Genomic DNA, 19,731 nt, shown 5'->3' with positions numbered 1-19,731 from the left:
CATATTTTCCATAATTTAGATGAAGTCCTCTGTGAACATGATGAAGAGCTGTTCTTTTTTCTGTGGGAAAGAAAAGTAAAATCAGTATAATAGTTGATACTCCTACAGTTAAATCACCAAAGATCTTTATTACTAGCACTTATGAAAAGGATGCTTACATACAAACTATTCTTTATTGAAAAGGGTGGTACACATGTCACTAAAATAACACTTACAACTGCACTAGCGTTTTATAAATTCAAAATAATTTGCTTTCCTTGGTGTCATATAAGTAAAGGGCATTTCTACCGTTTTAGTACAACTATGATTTAGTATATGTAAACAAAAACACACAGAAAGACTGAAAGGCCTATAAAACATAACGACAGCTCCTTCTAGATGAGCAAGAGCTTTTAGTTACCTTCTGTAATTTATTATTAAGCAATTCAGCGAACACAGATCTATCTGATAAACATTTTATTTAGTCTTTAAGGGCTTATGTTCACAAATTCACAAGTTTGCAACCTTTGCATGACACACACACCTTACCGCGACATTCTAACGTTACCTGTTTAAAAGAAAGACGTACGTGTGGGAGTAACGCTGATTGGTCAACTCAGTTTGCAAGAAGAGCACCTTTGCTTTGACCAATTATAATCCTTTCGGCACGCCCCCTATAGTTTGGCACGCCCATTTATTCGACCTGCAGAAACCCTTGCCTTTCATCGCTGCTGTCGACCGGATTTCCTATTTCTGAAGTGAGTGAAGTGCAAACGTTTATGTAACATGCTTACAAGTCAAGCAATCCTAAACATAAATTACTGTAAAATTCAGTATCAAATACCGCTATTTGCTCCGAAAAGCGTTAGGCTGTATTTTAAACGGAAATAACTAGGCTGTATTTTTCTCTTGGTTGTCTAACCAACAGAAGAGTGTGTTCTCTTGGAAATTGGTTCGTTTTCTATGCTTTGCGCAGACCGATTAGCGCATGAAATCGAAGCACCGCGAGAGCGATTCGAAATCATACGGAGCAATCTGCTCTCGCGGTACTTTGACGTCATACACCGTTCAATCTGCACAGCTGTTGAAGCGACCGCCCTTTGGCCCTGCTTGTTGTTAGACCTGCAAGCGAGGAGCTGCAGACAGACTCGTCTCGTATAAAGGTTTAATTTTAGTCTTAATAGTACGAGACCTGTCAGTACCCGCCATGGGAAGTTTGTATCAGTCAGGAGGTCGGTGTTTCGTTCGGCAGGTCTTCTCCGGCCTGCCCAGCATGCTGCAGCGACGGTACAGCCTCGACATTTCAGCGCGGCTTCTGCGGACTGAAGGCTTCATAGACGGGCGCTGGGTGTCAGCTGCATCCACGTTCCCTGTGTTAGATCCAGCCACGGGAGAAGAGGTCGCAAAAGTGTCCGACTGCGGTACGAGAGAAGCCCAGGACGCTGTCAGTGCTGCATACAAAGCGTTTCACCCGTGGAAGAATCACACGGCTAAGGTGAGTTTATAATGTCAGGACTATTAGCTCGCAAGATTACATTTCATGAGATCTGCAGGTGGATAGGCTGACATGCAGGTTATTGCAGATCAACACAGAAATGTAGAAAGGTGATCACTGGAACCACGTGTACAATGTTGTTTTTAATAATAATACCTTAATCAAACTGAGATTTATCTGCTATAAAAGACTATACAAATTCTGATGGTTTCCATTACAAACCATTATGAACCATCAGCTGTTTACCATTAACACCTTACGAAGATGATTTATGTAGTGTGTTTTGGGGCTTACTGTAATAGCATTTAATGGTGTTTTATTGGTTCCCATCCAACAAATAACGATAGAAGCCAACACATAACCAGTAGAGGCCATTATAACCAATTAACCCATTATAATTTCTGTGATGGGTTTCTATTGTTTTATTCAGAAGGGTAGTTTAGCCTGGTACACGTGGTACATAAAGTTACTTCCGGACCATGTGTTGTGCATTATAATAATAATCTGCAATATGATTGAAATATAAGTACATATGTATGATTTTGCAGGAAAGAAGCATTTTGTTGCGAAAATGGTTTGACCTGATCACTCAGCATAAGGAAGATCTTGCCAAGCTGATCACAGCAGAATGTGTATGAATACTGATTCATTACATACATAGATCATTTTAAACATTTTCATTATTTAAATAAGTTGTTTTATGAATGATATACAACTACAGTGCATTCCTGATTTGATCAACTTTAATTAAGGTCAGAAAGTTTTAAGCAAGTATTGATTTTTTTATAATGTGTATATAGGGGAAGCCCATGAAGGAGTCTCTTGGAGAAATTGCGTACTCGGCCGCCTTTGTAGAGTGGTTTTCTGAGGAGGCAAGACGTGTCTATGGGGACATTGTCGCACCACCAGCCAAGGACCGCAAGATCTTAATACTCAAACAGCCAGTGGGAGTGGCTACTATCATTACTCCTGTGAGAGCTCCACCTTCATTTTGATGACATCATCAAACTGTAGTAACTTTAGATCAACTGACTATACTAAGGCTGCAAACTTTTCCCTTCATACAGTGGAATTTCCCCAGTGCCATGATAACCAGGAAGGTGGGTGCTGCCTTAGCGGTGGGCTGCACTGTAGTGGTGAAGCCAGCTGAAGACACGCCTCTTTCTGCACTAGCACTTGCTGAGGTCAGTCTCTCTGTTTTAATAACAGTCTGTGTAACTATTTTAAATAAGAAGTTGTAGTTGAAGTGTGTTGTGCACCAGAATCGGATAATGTCTTGTTAAATTCAAATTTAATTCCAGACAGGGTTGAAAAGAAGTCAACAATTCTTATGGGTCAATTTTTTGAAATTGATATTTTTACATAATCTGAAAGCTGAATAATTGAGCTTTCTATTGATGGAGGATGATCTGGCGGCGATACAACCGTTTAAAACTTTGGAATCTGAGGGTGCAAAAAAAATCATAATATTGAGAAAATTGCCTATGAAGTTGTTAATTAGAGGCACTGAAGCAGGCCATCCACTCACAAAAATAAAGTTTTTATATATTTACGGTAGAAAATTTACAAAATATCTTCGTGGAATATGATCTTTACTTAATATCCTAATGACGTTTGGCATAAAAGACCCATACAATGTATTTTTGGCTTTCACTAAAAATGTTCCCATGCTACATACTTAAGGTTTTGTGATCTAGGGTCACTCACAAATGATAAAGTATGTATTTGGTTTTTATTCAGCTTTCAGTTCAGGCTGGTATTCCTCCAGGGGTGATTAATGTGGTTCCTTGCTCAAGAGAAAAGACTCCTGCAGTGGGAGAGGTGCTCTGCACTGACCCTCTGGTGGCCAAAATCTCATTCACTGGCTCCACAGCCACTGGCAAGGTAAATAATCCACCTAGCGTAAGAATATACAGTTTTGCATCAGCTGTCCCTTTAAGGAAAACATTTGAAATATTTTGCAGATACTGCTCAAACATGCAGCAGGAACTGTCAAAAGGGTGTCCATGGAGCTGGGAGGTCACGCCCCCTTCATTGTATTTGACAGCGCTGATGTGGACAAAGCTGTGGCAGGGGCCATGGCCTCCAAATTCAGGAACTCGGGCCAGGTGAGTGTTCAGAATAAAATCAGAATAACCAAAATGATTTGCTGGATTTTGTCTACAACACTGTTGGTAAAGTCACATAATCCACAGCAAACAATTATTAATGCGTGAATTGAACTCAAGGGGGCCTAATAATTTCATCCGGTATATTAAAGGGATACTTCACCCAAAAATGAATATTCTGTCATCATTTACTTGCCTTCGAGTTGTTCCAAATCTGTATGCTTTTCTTTCTTCCGATGAACACAGAGAAAGATATTTGGAAGAATGCTTATAACCAGACAGATCTCGCCCCCCATTGACTCCCATAGTAGGAAAAAATACAATGGTGGTCAAAAGTGCGCCAGAACGGTTTGCTGTTCTACATTCTTCAAAATGTCTTCTTTTGTGTTCAACAGAACAAAAAAAAGGATAAAGTAATTTTTCCTACTATGGGAGTCAATGGGGGGCGCGATCTGTTTGGTCATAAGCATTCTTCCAAATATATTTCTCTGTGTTCATCAGAACAAAGAAATTTATACAGATTTGGAACAACTCGAAGGCGAGTAAATGATGACAGAATTTTCATTTTTGGGTGAACTGTCCCTTTAAGTTACAAGGAGATGTTTAGCAGCAATATCATGTACCTGTCTCTGTCGTAGACCTGTGTCTGTTCCAACCGCTTTCTGGTTCAGAGTGGGATCCATGACTCATTCGTGGAGAAGCTGGGAAAAGCCATGGACGTAGAGCTGAGGGTCGGCCACGGTTCGGAGCCCACCACCACGCAGGGACCGCTCATCAACGTCCGTGCAGCAGAGAAGGTGCTTCACAGGAATATTAAATACACTCAGAAAATGTGCACACACATAGAGTTCAGATGAATGGTGCTTATCAGCTTTTGTTTGTTGTAGGTGGAGAGCCAGATTGCAGATGCTGTGTCTCAGGGGGCTGCTATAGTTAGAGGTGGGAAGAGACTGAAGGGTTCCTTTATGCAGCCCACCCTACTGTCCAAAGTCACCACTGACATGCTCTGCATGCGGGAGGAGACCTTTGGACCCCTTGTTCCTGTGGTTAAGTGAGTGTTTATTTTTATGATATATTTTCATATTGATGAATAATCTGCATGATTTTTGACAACTGACTTTGCCTCTAAATCAGAGATTTATATTATTTTGACAAAGTTAAAACTAACCTGTAGTGCATAGAAAACTATAACCCAATGGATTTATCTGTAAAACCGTGGGTGTGACTGATTCTTGTATGTCTGAATAATTCATCTGTGTGGTTGAGCTCTCCCCAAGATGCTTTTCTTCACCAGGTTCAACACAGAACAGGAGGCACTTGACATCGCCAATGCTTCACAAGTTGGTTTAGCAGGTGTGTTTCATCATAATTTTCTAACATACACTCTAAATTATGATTTTTTTATTGGTAGGATAGTCTTGAGTTTGACCACTGTTTCTCATCATTTATTAGAAGAATTGTTTGAAAATGTAGTAATGAGTAAATAAGGCAAAAAGAGCTACATACTGTACCATACATAAGCTTTCAGCTTTAGCTCAATACATGTTCCACACATGTTCTTCTATTTCCACAGGTTATTTTTACTCCCGAGACATCGGGCAGATCTGGCGAGTGGCTGAGCAGATGGAAGTGGGCATGGTCGGGGTCAACGAAGGTATGATCTCCAGCCCAGAAGCACCCTTTGGTGGAGTAAAACAGTCCGGACTGGGCAGAGAAGGTTCCAAATACGGTGTGGATGAATATCTGGATATAAAGTACATATGTTTTGGAGGACTTGCTTCTTGAATGCCCCAATCTACAGATTTGACCAATTAAAGCAAGCATTACAGTCAAGTATCAAGCCAGACACAAAATCATTACTGCGCAAAACACTGAAGCAAACTCTTGTCAATTAGACGGTATATCATTCCATATGGTCCAATGAGCAGAACCATCTTGATAAAGGGAAATTTACCATATAAAGGAATGGTACATATGCCCGCAGCCCTCCTTAAGATGTCATAACTCATAGTTCACTGATAGAACGCAGGTCCGGAATAAGATTAATTCAGCTAATTCATGGCACTGCAGGACATAATCTGGGATTTATATATCATTAAGGATGTACCATTACATTACTGTGGGGATCTGGAGAAAAAACAAAGCAGTAAAACTGCAGCTTTTCACCAGATAGTCATCTAACGCTGGTTAAGATGTTTGTGTCCAGCACCATGCAGATTAAACCTCTGTTTGTGTATTTGTATAGACAAGTGGTGCTGGATAGTGGAGCCAGGTCTTCTACTAAACATGTTGAAATGACAATACGCACAATAGGCTTTACTCGTGAAACATGAAATTATACATTTCTCACCTGTAAAACAGTCCTTGCTTAGATTGTTGCAATATATGTTTGAATATTGTGTGAAACGATTAGAGAAATGTTGTGCTTGTGTTTCATGAATAAAGCCCAATGTTAAAAAGGTACTTTAAAAATAATAAACAATACATGTTAGTCTGATGCCTGTAAATGCATTTCCTAAAATGTTTTAACTTGACATGACTGCTCTATTTTTATATTTTAGAAATGTTGGCTGCTAATGTTTAAAAAAAACTTGTTTTGAGGTACTGTAGATGTGTATGTTGAGTCATGTCTAGCAAGGTTTAAAGTGTCTTAAGAAACCTAATTCATTGTCAAATGTTGTCCTAAGTGCCAATGTGGTTTTTTTTAGTGAAAATCTGTCCTTAGTTTTAAATAATGTTGATATATTTTGTTGAAAATAGTAATTCTCTATGAATAAAAATATAAAACTAATTGTATTGTGTACTGTTATGGTTGTGTAAAAGATATTATGTCTAAAGAAGTTAATAGAAATGAATTAACACACTCTTAATGATCTTTTCATCTTGCAGAAAGCATGCTCGAGGTGCAAAAACAAACCTTTAATTCTCTTACAGACAGATGTCACAAACACACAGCCACTACACATATCTCTGTATAGGGCCACAATCTTATTTCTACATTTAAAACTAGACCAAATTTCTCCTTGTTAAGATATGACAAAATCTGCTCATTGGATAATGTTTGTTAATAAATATCTCAACATTTAAATAACCACTGGGTATAAATAAACATTTATACTCAGTATAAATGGCTTCTACTGCATGTTCAGTTTAAGCAAACTTTAGACCAGTCATATCTCAAACGAGACAAAATAATCCTTGTCGATCAGGCACATAAATACATAACATTGGTTAATAAATAAGTTAAAATAAATTGTTTTGCATAAAGAAAATGGCTTTCTCTGCGTCAGTTATATGTAATTTCTCCCCATAGCAAAATAAACTGGATGCGAATCGCTTGCAACGCATCACTGAACATACAAGCATTATTAAGCGCATATTAAGGGAGATTGGGAATTTAATGCACAGCTCCTAAATTCAAATAGAATACTTGAAAATCAAAGTCAAAATGCATCCAGTAAACAAATGAGAATTCATAACAAGACCAATCGCATTCAATAGTCGGTCAGTTTTGTAAAATTTCAGATGATTTTTCATCAGCACTGTGGAATATTCCACCCTGTCCTTGTGTTCACCTGGGACTCAACCTTCAACAGGGCAGAGGCTGAAAGCGTCTCCGTTTCGGACCGCTCCGTTGGCTCTGTTCCGGGCTTTATCGCTTCTTGTGTAGTTGAAAATGTTTTCCTGTTCGCTGTCCAGCTCTGATTCTGACATCATCAGGCAGGAGTTGTGCTCTGTGCTCTTGTGTTTGATGTCTATAGAGGACACAAAATATGTGAATGTGATGACTGTTATTCCAAATGAGGGTGTCTTTTCTGGCACCCTAGTAGAAAACATATTTTTTTTACATTTTGTCATGTAGCAGATGCATTTATCCAAAGTGAAAATGAGCAACATCGCAAGCGATTTGTCCGCCTCAAACCAAAAAATCTGTACCACAATAAATGGATGGTGGTGAGAAATTAGATCTGGAACTTACTGTACTTTGGCTGGAGCTCCATTCTCTCCTGCTCATCCATGTTGTCTAGTATTGTGTACTTGGTTTTCTTCCTTACTTTTGTGCGTCTACCTCTAAAACAACCAAAACAAACATGAGTACAAACACTGGAAGCAGACGAACAAGTGTGCTAACAGTCTTTTACCTGATTAGAGGAAAATAAATGACAAGACACCAACCCTACATATGTAGACATGGATGTTTGCATGGAGTGATACCGTTACAAAAGATTTCATTAATCTCATTTGATCTAGACAGCAATATAGGGGAACCAGACTTTTAGTGAAGTGTAAAAAACTGCTCATATTTGCTAAGACGCCATCTGCAATAAGACATTTCAATACAAACTCAAATATTTCTCATCAAACTGTTCATCCAAGACCAAATTACATAAGCCGCGCATCCACTTTTAGCATCTGATTGGCTCAACTCCGACATCTCAGGCCATTTCATGTAATCCATTTAAATCAATGGATTTGGTAAATGAATTATTTATCACCTTTTACAGCAGCAGATGCAAACCCAGCTGACAGACAAGAAGAACATGACTGTCACCAAACAAGAGATGGTGACATACGATACGCTCCAATCTGCAGAGACAAGAGACAGAAGATGAGCTGTCAATCATTTATGAAAGAAGAACGATTTTCTATTCATCCTTTCATTGACATGGCAGTTCATCAGAAATATCTATTCCGTAGATAATAATTGAGCTTTGCAGAGAGCACAAACAGACTGAATTAGCTTTTATCCAAATTGCATTCACACACTGATGCAGTACGTTTGTCTCATTCAGTATAGATAAACAGAGACTCGGGTACCGCAGTTGCTCTCGCCATCGTCAAGGAAACGGCGAATGGGGTTCTCCATCCAGAGGGGGTCACAGGAACAGCTCTTTGTAATGGGGTCACACTGTCCACGTCCAGAACAGAGCAGTAAGCACACTGCATGTATTGAAAAGATTGAAAGAGAGGATAACTTTGGTAGGGTTTTGGTGGTACATGAATATATTGTGAAATCATGATAATGAAAAATAACTCACTGACTGTGTCCACTCGCAGGACCTTGAAGAGTAAGAAGTCGGTCTTCTCGTGTAACAGCTGGTTTCTCAGGAGCCGGGCGAGTTTAGGGCCTGGGATTGTTCCATCGGGACCCTGTACTGAGAACCTAAACACTGTGCTAAACACAAAACACATCTAGACATTCAGGGGCTTCAACTAAACACTGTGTGTGCGGCAATAAAAATGCCTTCCCAGAAGTTTGATAAATCTAATAAAAACAATATTAGATACAGAAGTGGCCAAAAGTGATGTCCGGGATCTGTTTTTGATGCCTCCTCAGATTAGAATAAACCAAAATCAACAAAACAAAAGTTAAAGTGTTTTTACTATTACTATTTTATTATATTTACATTCTACATTATTTGGCAAAATGTTTCAATACACACAAAAAAAAACATTTTTTGTACTCGAATATAAAAAAATGCATAGAAAAACACATTGATTACAATTGTATCAGTTATTAGTAGTTGTTGATCCTCTTTTGTAGTAAGATTTTAGTAGACATCATCCTGGGAATTCACTCAGTAAGCTTTGCTTACATGTTGTAATTTTTAGCCAATTCTCCTTTAAATTCTTTTCAAAGTATCGACCGATAGTCGATAGTGTGAAAAATTGCTTTGATAGACCTATACCGATTATCGGCCGATATATCGGTGCATGTCTAATCTTGAATAATATAGAACGAATAAGATAACAATAAAGAACAAAGTTAGGCATCACTTCTAGACACTTCTGTATGTCCTTATCAGAACTAATAATCCATAAAGAGACAAAATTTGTCTTTACATATCTTTATTTTTCATAATAAGCAAAAGGGAAGTCCCAGGTGTTAGCATGTGTGTTGTACCTGATGTCTGACTGGCCATGCAGACCCTTCAGTGCAATGTCTGAGTCCAGAACATGCAGTAGAGCGGCCAGCTGTCTGACCACTGTGTCCTGCTGCTGCTGACTGACCTGAGCCACGCCCACCTGCAGCTCAAGCTCCACCTCCTCTCGCTCGCGTGGATCTGCACACAAACATCAACAGCATCAAACACACACATCACTTTTCCATACCCTCTACAACTGTATGTACCAACAGATGTGACTTAAATTGCCATGTATATCTTTCACATTTTCTTTATATATTCTTATGATGATAAATAGTGAATTATCCTCTTAGCTGCTTACCGGGACGCACTTCTATGGTAGCTGTGGCCGTGCTTGACCGGCCCAGGGCGTCAGTGACCCGGAGTTGAAACAGGTATGTTCCCTCCACCAGGTTGGCCAGGTAAAGGAAGGCCTCATGATCTGTACCATATAAAACATCCTACTCTCAAAAGACAGTGAGAGGGAGGGACGGTCAGCTAAAATACAGAGCCACTGATCAGGATATTGTACGTGAATCATTTGTCTCACCCCTGCAGCAGGACTCTGTTCATCTCTGACCCAAAGAAAAGACACATTGGCCACTCCGCTGTTGGACACGGAGCCCCTGAGCACCAGTGAGTTGTTGGGTAAAGTCAGGGTGTGGCTGCCGCTAGCATGGGCAACAAGTGGCACGCTTTTGGCTGTGAATTTAACAAAATACACAATAACAATTGCTTATAAAAATGGTCAACATAATCCAGGGATATATCTAAAATAAACAACAAATTTATGTACATAGGATAAATAAACTGCAGGGTCCCAACGTTTAAATGAAAATGCTTTTTGAATGACAAATTATACTATGGAAAATCTGCATTAACGTAATAGTTCACCCAAAAATGAAAATTCTATCATCATTTACACACCTTCTTGTCATTTCAAACACGCATGACTTTCTTTCTTCCGCATAACACCAAAGAAGATATTTTGAAGAATGTTGATATCCGAACAGTGACGGCACCCACTGACTTGCATTGGCTTTCTGTCCACACAATAGAAGTGAATGGGTGCCGATGCTGTTCGGTTAGCGACTTTCTTCAAAATATCTTCTTTTGGGTTCTGCGGAAGAAAGAAACTCAAACAGGTTTGAAATGACAAGAGGTTGAGTCAATGATGACAGAATTTTCATTTTTGGGTGAACTGTCCCTTTAAGACTGAATTAACAGCAAATATGAAGTTACATGCATTATCTGCTCACCGTCTTTGATGGTGATGGTCAATACTGCGCTGTCTGTTTCTCCCTGCTCATCTTTCACTGTCAGCCTGAACTTGTAATTCCCAGCTCTCAGGCCCGTCACTATAGCAACTGGTTTGTTGGCATCCTTCATCTTTGAGCCTGGAGGGCCACTTCACCATTATAAGGAGAGCGGCATTGGCACATCAATATGCTTGACCACACATTTCACTATCAAACACTAATTTGACTAACTTGCTTTCAAATAGGTAGAAATGAGTAAAGCTAGGCTCAAGGCTAATATCACGTGACCAGCTTACGCAAAATGCACAGAAAATTAAATAGAAAAATTCTAGTTAAATGGATTCTTTGTATAAGAGTCAATAACTGACCCCATGAGCATCCTTGTTCTGCTGGTGTACAGATACCTGAGCATGTCCCATTGGCAGCTGCTGATAGCTTGATCATCTGTGCTGCCACTGCCATTCAATGTGATGGTGGAGACGGGGAGAATGAACTGCATGTCTGGTCCTGTTATAGCAACTGGTGCCCTGTTTGCTACCCCATAACAGATATATGTTATACACCATATGATGTTTATCTTCAAACGCATTCTAAACAAATGTGCGATCGTTCACTGTATGCCTTTCGTTCTTCCGCACAACACAAAAGAAGATATTTTGAAGAATGTCGTTAACTGGCCCCAATCACTTGCATTGGTTTTGTGTCCATTCAATAGAAGTGAATGGGGGCCAGCACTGTTCGGTTACCAACGTTGCTCAAACTATCTTCTTTTGTGTTTTGCATTGGAAAGAAAGTCATAAAGGTTTGAAATGACAAGAGGGTGAGTCAATGATGACAGAATTTTCACTTTAAGTATATAATGTGTGTTACCAGGCAGCAGCGTGACTGAGATGGTGTCTGAGTCTTGTTGACCTCTGGTGTCAGTAACTGTGAGCTGAAATGTGTACTGACCCTCCTGGAGGTCAGAGAGCTGCAGGTATGGTGATCTCACACCCTGAAAACATACAGCTAACATCACCATCAACAGTTCACCATAAACATCAACTACACTCACATATACATACAACTGAGTCCCCTGGAAGCTGAACACATATGCCCATAAGTCTGGGTGAAATCTAACTACCTGCATGGTAACCTCTCGGGTCAGGCTGCTGGGATGGAGAGTCCAGAAGAAGCTGATAATGCCATTGTCATCTGTGCTTCGGTTACCCCACAGGGTGAGATGGTCGAGAGGTAGAGTGATGACCTGGTCATGGCCCGCTCTGGCCTGAGGAGGGTCATCTTTTGGACTTTTGACCCTTATGGTGGCAGTGGTGGAGTCAGTCAGCCCTTTCGAATCAGAAATTGTCAACCTAATGTAGGCCAAGCAAAAATCAGTACAGGACACTTTAAGTTAATGAGGTCAAGGCAAATTAAAAAAGCCCAAGAGTAACCGCCCACCAGAGGCAGACGACAACTTCTGAGACAGCAAAATGTAGAAGGTGAAGAACAGAAATGAACCACATGATCCGACATCAATAGAGTATTTAGATACTGATCACCATTCGATAAAGTGTAATGTTTTTAAAAGAGTTTTATTCTTGTTTGTTTATTAGAATGTTGGTAATGTTGTAAAAACCACTCAAACATTTCTCAAAATATCGTCTTTTGTGTTCCACAGACTCATATACAGGTTTTGAATGACATGAGGGTAAACACACGATGACAGAATTTGTATTTTTTGGCTGAACTATCACTTTAAAGACAAGATCTGTGCTCTCACCTAAAGGTGTATTCTCCTGGTAAAAGGTTGTGTAGCTGGAGTACAGGGGTGTCAACAGGTCCATCAGGTTTCCATACAGGCCCATTCACCTTCTCCCACAGGTAACTGACTATCCCAGCATCATCCAAGCTTTCTGGAAACATTCAGGTATATTAGCTTGCGAAATAGTACATTTGAATACAAATTTTTATAATACATTTGTATATTAGGCGTTGGGGAAAAACTTGCTTTGCCACTGAAGTATGTTTGACAAATACCTGCCAAATTGAACTTGTTTTGTAGTAAAACCATTCAAAGATTTTCAAAACATTGGGTTGGAAAAATCTGTTTTACCTCAGTGACTAGTTTATTCTTGTTGTAAGCATAAACCTAACTCAATTTTTTAGAGTTCTCTGACACCAGGACTATAAATAAACTACATAGACATAAACTACATAGACTAGACTTATAAGTTAGTCATCCAAATTTTTTCTTCAAGACTGGTCATAACTTCTTAAAGGGGTAGTGCAACGGTGTGTCATGCATTCTGACTTCTTCTCATGCTTAACATGGTCAACTTGTCAAAAAACGAGTTGGGCGTATTACGTAGTATTTCTGTGCTCAATACACTCCCCCAGCGATCAGGTTTCGGAAAGTTTTTTTCGAACTTATAAAACTGTTTCGTAACAATTTTTCTTAGTCCCTTATTGGACAATTCTCCCGGACAAGGAGAGCAGGAGAAGGAGCATGCGCAGATGTCACTTTCACTTGTGTGCAGGAGAGAGAGAGAGAGAGCATACGTTCGCGAAGTTCAGGTGTTTGTTTGTTCACTGCATTTGGGTGATGAATGTTATATAAACGCTGGATATAACGCTGGATTTGGAGATCGTTTGAAACTGATATATGGAGCCGTCCCAGCACTAAAAGATGCCGGACATGAACCGTGTTTTGTTGGCAATGGGTGCGCACGTGCTTTAGTTCAGCCTACCCTAGCCTCCCCCCCCACGCACGCGCCGTATGATTTCAGAAATAATCGTACAGCTGTATTTATCTTTTATAAATGTGATCAAACTAAATACTCTTCGAAGATACAAAGTATGCAATACTACTCTATAGGTACTCAAGATATGAGATTGGCAGAAACCACGTGTGTTAGGGCCGCTTTAAAGTCAGTTACATAAAATGGTAGATTGGTCTAATTGAAATCTGAAAAGTAAGACTGATTGGTCTTAAACAATTGCTAGTCAGTGAGACTAGTTGTTAAGACACAGTCTTAATTTAACTACATGAACAGATTTTTTTAAGCTAGACATCATACACTTGCAGACTTTTTGAAAGTTTCAGATAGAAACACACTAGCTGATCAAATCTGCAGACTGGCACAGACTTTCTGCAACAAGTCCGGACTGAAAATCTGGGCAAAATCTGAGCAAAAGTCTTGTAGTGTATTTTAGCCTTAAGTTTATGCAACTGGCCCCAGGACTTAATATGTAAAAGATTTTATACAGTAAATGGGAGAAAATGCTGAAAAGACTAAATATGTTTGTAATATAACAAAAATGTATCTTGGTCAAACAAGTTTTATGTTTGATATATTTGAATTTAAAGTAAGGTTAACAAGCAAAGAGAGAGAGAAATGGTAAGAAGCTGCTACATACGGCTGGCATTGATGATGAAAACTGCGCCAGGCTGGAGAAACACATCCTGGCTTTCGGGCATTGCGATGGCTTTAGGAGGCATGTTTACATTCACTGCTGTAAAGAAAACTACATTTATTCATATATAAGCCACATGGGCAGTAGGTAAATAATGTCAAAACACCAAATACAGTTGTGGGACAACAATATTTCTGCCAAATTTCAAATAAAAATATTGTTTCTAATCGCATTTATTTGCAGAAAATGAAAACTAGTTAAAATAACAGAAAATATGTTTTGTATTTTTTCAGACCTCAATTGCTGCAAAGAAATAAAGTTCATATTCACGTTTATGCAATACAACAATAATATATGTACATGTATTTAAAAAATGTTTTCATGTGTCATGCTCTTTGTCTTTGGTAAGAATTTGAGTTTGGTAAAAACAAACCTGCAGTGTCTTCTGGATTGACTGACGCCGTAAACTCAACAGTGTTTTGAGGCAGCGTCACTTCAATTGGGCCTCCGATAGACACAGCCAGAGTTCTCACTGAATAATGAGAATAAGTCAGTGGAATGAGTGAAAAGAACCTTTTCATTTGTATTTCATTCATCTTCACATTTAACATTTTTCCACATTTTATGAGGTAAAAAACCTTTCCATGCTTTTCAGTGCCAGCACATTAAAGCTCACCCAAAAATAAAAATTCTGTCATGATTAACTCACCCTCTTGTCATTTCAAACCTGTATGACTTTCTTTCTTTCTTCTGCACAACACCAAAGAAGATATTTTGAAGAATGTTGGTAACCGGCACCCATTCCCTCGCATTTGGTTTTGTGTCCGTATAATAGAAATGAATGCTGGTCGGTTACCAACTTTCTTCAAAATATCTTCGTTTGTGTTCTGCAGAAGAAAGAAAGTCTTAAAGGTTTGAAATGACAAGAAATGACAGTAAATGATGGCAGAATATTCATTTTTGGGTGAACTATCACTTTAATATTTCTCATTGGCACAAGAAGAAACAAACGTCATTTTATCATTCTTAACAAAAGTAAATTTGTCGTGTTTTAAGGATGACAAAAGTGTGATTTTTCATTATAGATGTACATAAGTTTTAGCTGTACCTGGCTCTTCTGTGATCACCTGTGATGTGGGTTCAGTGCTGGTCTGAGTTGTAAAGAAAGTACCAAGTCTGCTTAACTTCAGGGGCTTCGTGCGGACATATTGCAGCATGCTGGGCTCAGTAACAGATGAAATGTTCTTGGGGTCTTCTTCAGCCTTTAATAAGAACAGTATCATTGCTTTCACACTTTTCACTCACAAAGTCTGTGCACAAAAACAAAATGATGTGTTCTATATACAGAGATTTCACACTGCAGATTGTGCGAGATTGATTAAAAGTTTGGCCAGAGTGCGAGCACATTCAAAAAGAGTTTTACTGACCTTCACGCTGAGCACAGTAGTTGCTAAGGGTGAACCAGTGGGTTCTGCGTCAGTTACAGAGGATTTACTTTCATTTCTCAATTCAGGTAAGTGACTTGGGGTCAAGGTGCTGCTTTCAAGAGAGTCCTGCACTGCTGTCAGTCCTCCCTCAACCCTCTCTGTCTCTGTTTGGTTGAATTCTTCTTTTCTTTGGACAAGTGGCCATTCATATACTCCTGGGCGTTCTTCCTGTTCTAGCGCTGCACCATCCCGATCTTCAACCCTGTCAACTCTTTCGTCTTCTAAACTTTGAAAACTCTCAGCATAGTCAGCATCGGTGGTGTCCAAATCCTGAATTCCATCCAGCAAGGCCAGATCCTTCATGGGGTCTTCAGAGCCCCTGTGCCTGGGCAGAGGTTGCCAGTGGTTAGGAAAAGAATCTCCTCGCACTAAGGACTGCAGAACCAAAGTCTGCGGAGGCCCGCGTTGCAGGAAGGCCAGGAGAGAGTCAGTACCGGGTCTCTGCTTTGGCTGACAGTTTTCTTTGCGCTGACAACTTAGCACATAGCAGCGGCGCTCAAAAAACCAGGCCAGGTCACAACCTGGGAGATCACAGCAGGCTCCTGCGCACTGGGCCAAAGATGACACCTCCGGGACCCGCAAAATACTGCTGCTCCTCAGCTCTGGGGACACCACACTCTCCGAATAGGTAGCCACCTGCCTGCACTCTCCTGATGCTGTCAACAACAAATGCAAAATACATAACTGGGGTTGTTAATATAGATCTAGCACAAAAGAAGACTGTGGTATGGATCATTAATAAATACGCTGAAATGGAGACGCGTGTGATGCTCAAGATTCCAAAAGAAAAACTTAAACCCAAACTTTGATGAACTTTTTGGAAATACTAAATGCACTCTTTGCTTAGATATTCCCTCGGAGTCGCATGCACTGCAAGTCAGTTTAGATAAGAGCGTGCTAAATAAAGCACTCGTCAGACTGTTCCTAAAATATCACAACATCTGGGATTGAAAAATACACATTAGTTAGTACATTACTGCTTTATTTCACGGCTTCTTTGACAGATATGATCACGAACAGCAGTGTAGACTTGCAAAGTACTGCATCCTCTCACCTCTGATCCAAAACAGCGATACAAGGGAGAGAATTGGTGAGAAGTTCATGTCGCCTTTTCACAGGGCTGGTTTCTGAGAATCATTACCTCTTCAGACACCTCTTCAGGAGAAATACAGAGTAAGAAATCAGAAGCTAGGTTTGAGAGCAAGGTTTGAGCAGGAGGTAAATAAAGAAAAATCTGGCAGCATAAACAATTATAAGAATTTAGTCAGGGATTCTGATGACGCCCTGGCAACCGCCCCTGAGTGCTTTGATACCTCTGGAGATGTGGTTATGTGATAACCTCCTTTTATGGGTAGCTACCTTATAATGACAAACCTCATGCAAATTAGTAAACATACAGCAAGTTAGTAGCACAACAACATAATTATTCACCCGTATGTAAAGTTCTGTAAGTAAACAAAAGCATCCACTAACCATTAACTGACTTATTGCATTAACTAGCCCACATAATTTAGAAGACTCCTGAATCACTTGTCTTCGGCAAAATAAAATCAAAAAAGCATTTAAAACACTATCAAAATCTAAGTGTGTATTGTGAGGTGTAGCAGCTGCGTACCTGTGGGACGGGATGCGCTTATTTACGCATCTGTTTCCATGACATCGTCCCTCAGCTTCCGTTCTGCACAACCATCGCGAACCCGCGCTGGATATATATCGATGATAAATACCGTTGATGTAGTGTTTACATTAAGGTTTGGTTATGCTGGCGTGATGTTGCGATGTAAAGCCGATATTACCGAAGTGAAGTTGTGATGCGGGTGTGCGGGAGGGGGTGTCAGGAGACGAGCACGAGCAGGGCGGAGAGAGACACGTGATCAGCGACGCATGTGATGTTGCGCATCAGAAACCGCAAACGTATTCATATAATGGTCATAATAACATTATTTAGAGTTATATAATATTCGCCAAAAAACATTGTTATCACGGAATGATAATTATTACACCCCTTTTTTGCATTTAAGCTTTTGGCGGACGCTTATCCTAGCGCCATACTGAATTACAAGGTATACATTTTAATCAGTAGGCCTATGTGTTTATTGTGAAAAACATTCAATTTCATGAATAATGTCAAAGGTTTTAGATACAAAAATGAATAGGCCTACCCATTTTATTATAACTTTTGTCATATCGAGCCAACAACCATTACAGTATCATTGTTGTTAAAATAATGAGTAAATCTAACAATTTTAAGTAATTTTTGAAACCACAGACATATACCTAAACGCGCATTGTCCACTGGATCGTACGCCAACGCCGCCGCCATATTGGTAAGGGTAAAACCGACGATAAACCACATACAAGTGAATGGTGGAACTGCGGCATATAAACACAACAACGGTGTCATTCCTCAACTAATTCCAATACTTTATTATTTACGTGGAGTACAGAAACGTTATGGCCCCAGTTTAAGATGGTTAGACTAGAAAAAATATTGTCATTTATTGTCATACGGAACCCAAGCTTGTCAAGCATTCATTTAGGCTTAATAATTGTGTTCACATCGCTAATGTGATATCATTTAAGGTAGATGAAATGCACACAGCTCGTTCACTTTAAAATCTTGGGGAAAACCGGGTTGTATTAATTACTATATTGCATATTATTTATAATGCACGACAGTGTTATTTGTTTTACTATCCCACATGTTTACTGCTATAATTGTTTTGCCGGATTTATAGAAGAACATCTTTTATCTTTGATAAATGATTACAGAAAAAGCCATTTCCCCAGTTAAAAATCTATATTTTTTATATAATATGTAAATTTAATTATTTTACCTTGGGTGTTTTGTTCGACGATACAAATAAAACTCAGAAACAATATATGGTTGCAACCATAGATATAAAAACTAAATGCCGCATTCAAGCGCTCCAAGGAAGTAGACCTGTCCGCCTTCTCAAGTAGGGGTCTCTGCAGGTCGGAGAAATGGGCGTGTCGAAAGGTGGGGGCGTGCCGAACGGTAGGGGGCGTGCCAAAAGGTTTTTCATTGGTCAAACGTGCTCTTTCTTTCCAACTTAGTTGACCAATCAGCGTTAACCACACACCTCATTTCTTTTAAACAGGAAGAAGATCGCAATAAGGTGTGTAATAGAAAGGTTTCAAATTGTGAATTTGTGATCATAAGCCCTTAAAAACGAAATAAAATGTTATCAGACAAGTCTGTGTTTTTGCTAAATTGCTTAATAATAAATTACAGAAGGTAGGCCTAAGTAAATAGCTCTTACTCATCTAGAAGCAGCTGTCGTTATGTTTTATGAGTATTTCAGTCTTTTTCTGCATGTTTTTGTTTACATATACTAAAGCATACTAAATCATAGTTGTACTAAAACGGTAGAAATGCCTTTTACAGTATGACATGTTGTTATTCTATCATGACACCAAGGAAAATAAATTATTTTGAACTTATAAAACGCTAGTGCAGTTGTAAGTGTTATTATGTTAGAGACATTGTACCACCCTTTAAATAATTATTGTAATTCACATTTGATTGTGACACTTATCAGCTGTTCCTTAAATATCAGTTATTTCTAAATAGTTCAAATCCAATATGTGCATCCACTGTACCTTCATTTTACATTTACAATAAAACGCAATATGACATTAACACCTGCTTTTCGTTTTCATTTTAAATAGTTAAGGTAATGTGATTATTTTCATTTTTAATCAAATGCAAAACACATTTTATTGTAAAGTATAAACTTTGCACAACAGGGGAAAACAATTCAGACAAAAGTACACAGGTAGTGCTCCAAGACTACGTTTAAGTTAACTAATGAATACATACAGCCAGGCTGTGTATAGTTATGAAACTCTGACTGACCTCAGTCAAAATGATTAGTCTCGAAACTAATAGATTCATCAGACACACGATTGCCCATTATGAAACGTAACCAAAAACTAGGCTATTAATCCTATTACCACTGAAGTGATATTAGAGGCAGCGGCCAATTTGAGGTGTATTTGCTGCCATCAAGCTGTTCTTGGCGGCGCTAACAGCCCGGTGATCACGGAGAACTCACACATTAGATTCGCGTCGAGGCC

At 39.3% G+C, this 19,731-nt stretch overlaps 2 protein-coding genes across 5 annotated transcripts; one reads left to right on the top strand and one right to left on the bottom strand.

Moving 5' to 3' along the window:
• The first annotated feature begins 649 nt into the window (after positions 1 to 649).
• On the top strand, positions 650 to 6,365 carry aldh5a1 (aldehyde dehydrogenase 5 family, member A1 (succinate-semialdehyde dehydrogenase)). 2 transcript variants are annotated; one of them, XM_057340108.1, is made up of 11 exons: positions 650 to 737; positions 1,232 to 1,474; positions 2,023 to 2,106; positions 2,275 to 2,445; positions 2,542 to 2,658; positions 3,215 to 3,358; positions 3,439 to 3,582; positions 4,221 to 4,379; positions 4,470 to 4,633; positions 4,877 to 4,935; positions 5,156 to 6,365. In XM_057340108.1, exons 2-11 carry the CDS (start codon positions 1,253 to 1,255, stop codon positions 5,365 to 5,367), a joined length of 1,476 nt encoding a protein of 491 aa, XP_057196091.1. In that variant the 5' UTR covers positions 650 to 737; positions 1,232 to 1,252; the 3' UTR covers positions 5,368 to 6,365. The 2 variants fall into 2 exon arrangements, with proteins under 2 accessions (XP_057196091.1, XP_057196090.1); XM_057340107.1 differs by lacking the exon at positions 650 to 737 and having other exon boundaries at positions 754 to 1,474.
• Positions 6,366 to 6,480: 115 nt separating this feature from the next.
• On the bottom strand, positions 6,481 to 18,563 carry kiaa0319 (KIAA0319 ortholog). Of its 3 annotated transcripts, none has more exons than XM_057340106.1 (19): positions 17,246 to 18,553; positions 16,685 to 16,785; positions 15,571 to 16,286; positions 15,252 to 15,405; positions 14,577 to 14,675; positions 14,147 to 14,239; positions 12,510 to 12,642; positions 11,871 to 12,099; positions 11,618 to 11,741; positions 11,152 to 11,281; positions 10,748 to 10,896; positions 10,039 to 10,190; positions 9,811 to 9,949; positions 9,488 to 9,647; positions 8,622 to 8,758; positions 8,401 to 8,523; positions 8,079 to 8,169; positions 7,562 to 7,653; positions 6,481 to 7,337 (listed from the first exon to the last, which is right to left on the bottom strand). In XM_057340106.1, exons 2-19 carry the CDS (start codon positions 16,731 to 16,733, stop codon positions 7,165 to 7,167), a joined length of 2,943 nt encoding a protein of 980 aa, XP_057196089.1. In that variant the 5' UTR covers positions 16,734 to 16,785; positions 17,246 to 18,553; the 3' UTR covers positions 6,481 to 7,164. The 3 variants fall into 3 exon arrangements, 2 of the variants coding, with proteins under 2 accessions (XP_057196089.1, XP_057196088.1); XM_057340105.1 differs by having other exon boundaries at positions 14,147 to 14,242; positions 17,246 to 18,549; XR_008963370.1 differs by lacking the exon at positions 6,481 to 7,337 and having other exon boundaries at positions 8,626 to 8,758; positions 14,147 to 14,242; positions 17,246 to 18,563.
• Positions 18,564 to 19,731: the final 1,168 nt, after the last annotated feature.

The sequence above is a fragment of the Triplophysa rosa genome, linkage group LG8, assembly GCF_024868665.1.
Source record: "Triplophysa rosa linkage group LG8, Trosa_1v2, whole genome shotgun sequence".
Classification (NCBI taxonomy): Eukaryota; Metazoa; Chordata; class Actinopteri; order Cypriniformes; family Nemacheilidae; genus Triplophysa; species Triplophysa rosa.
Note: the sequence above shows the minus strand (reverse complement) of the source record. Positions and strands in the feature narration are given on the sequence as shown.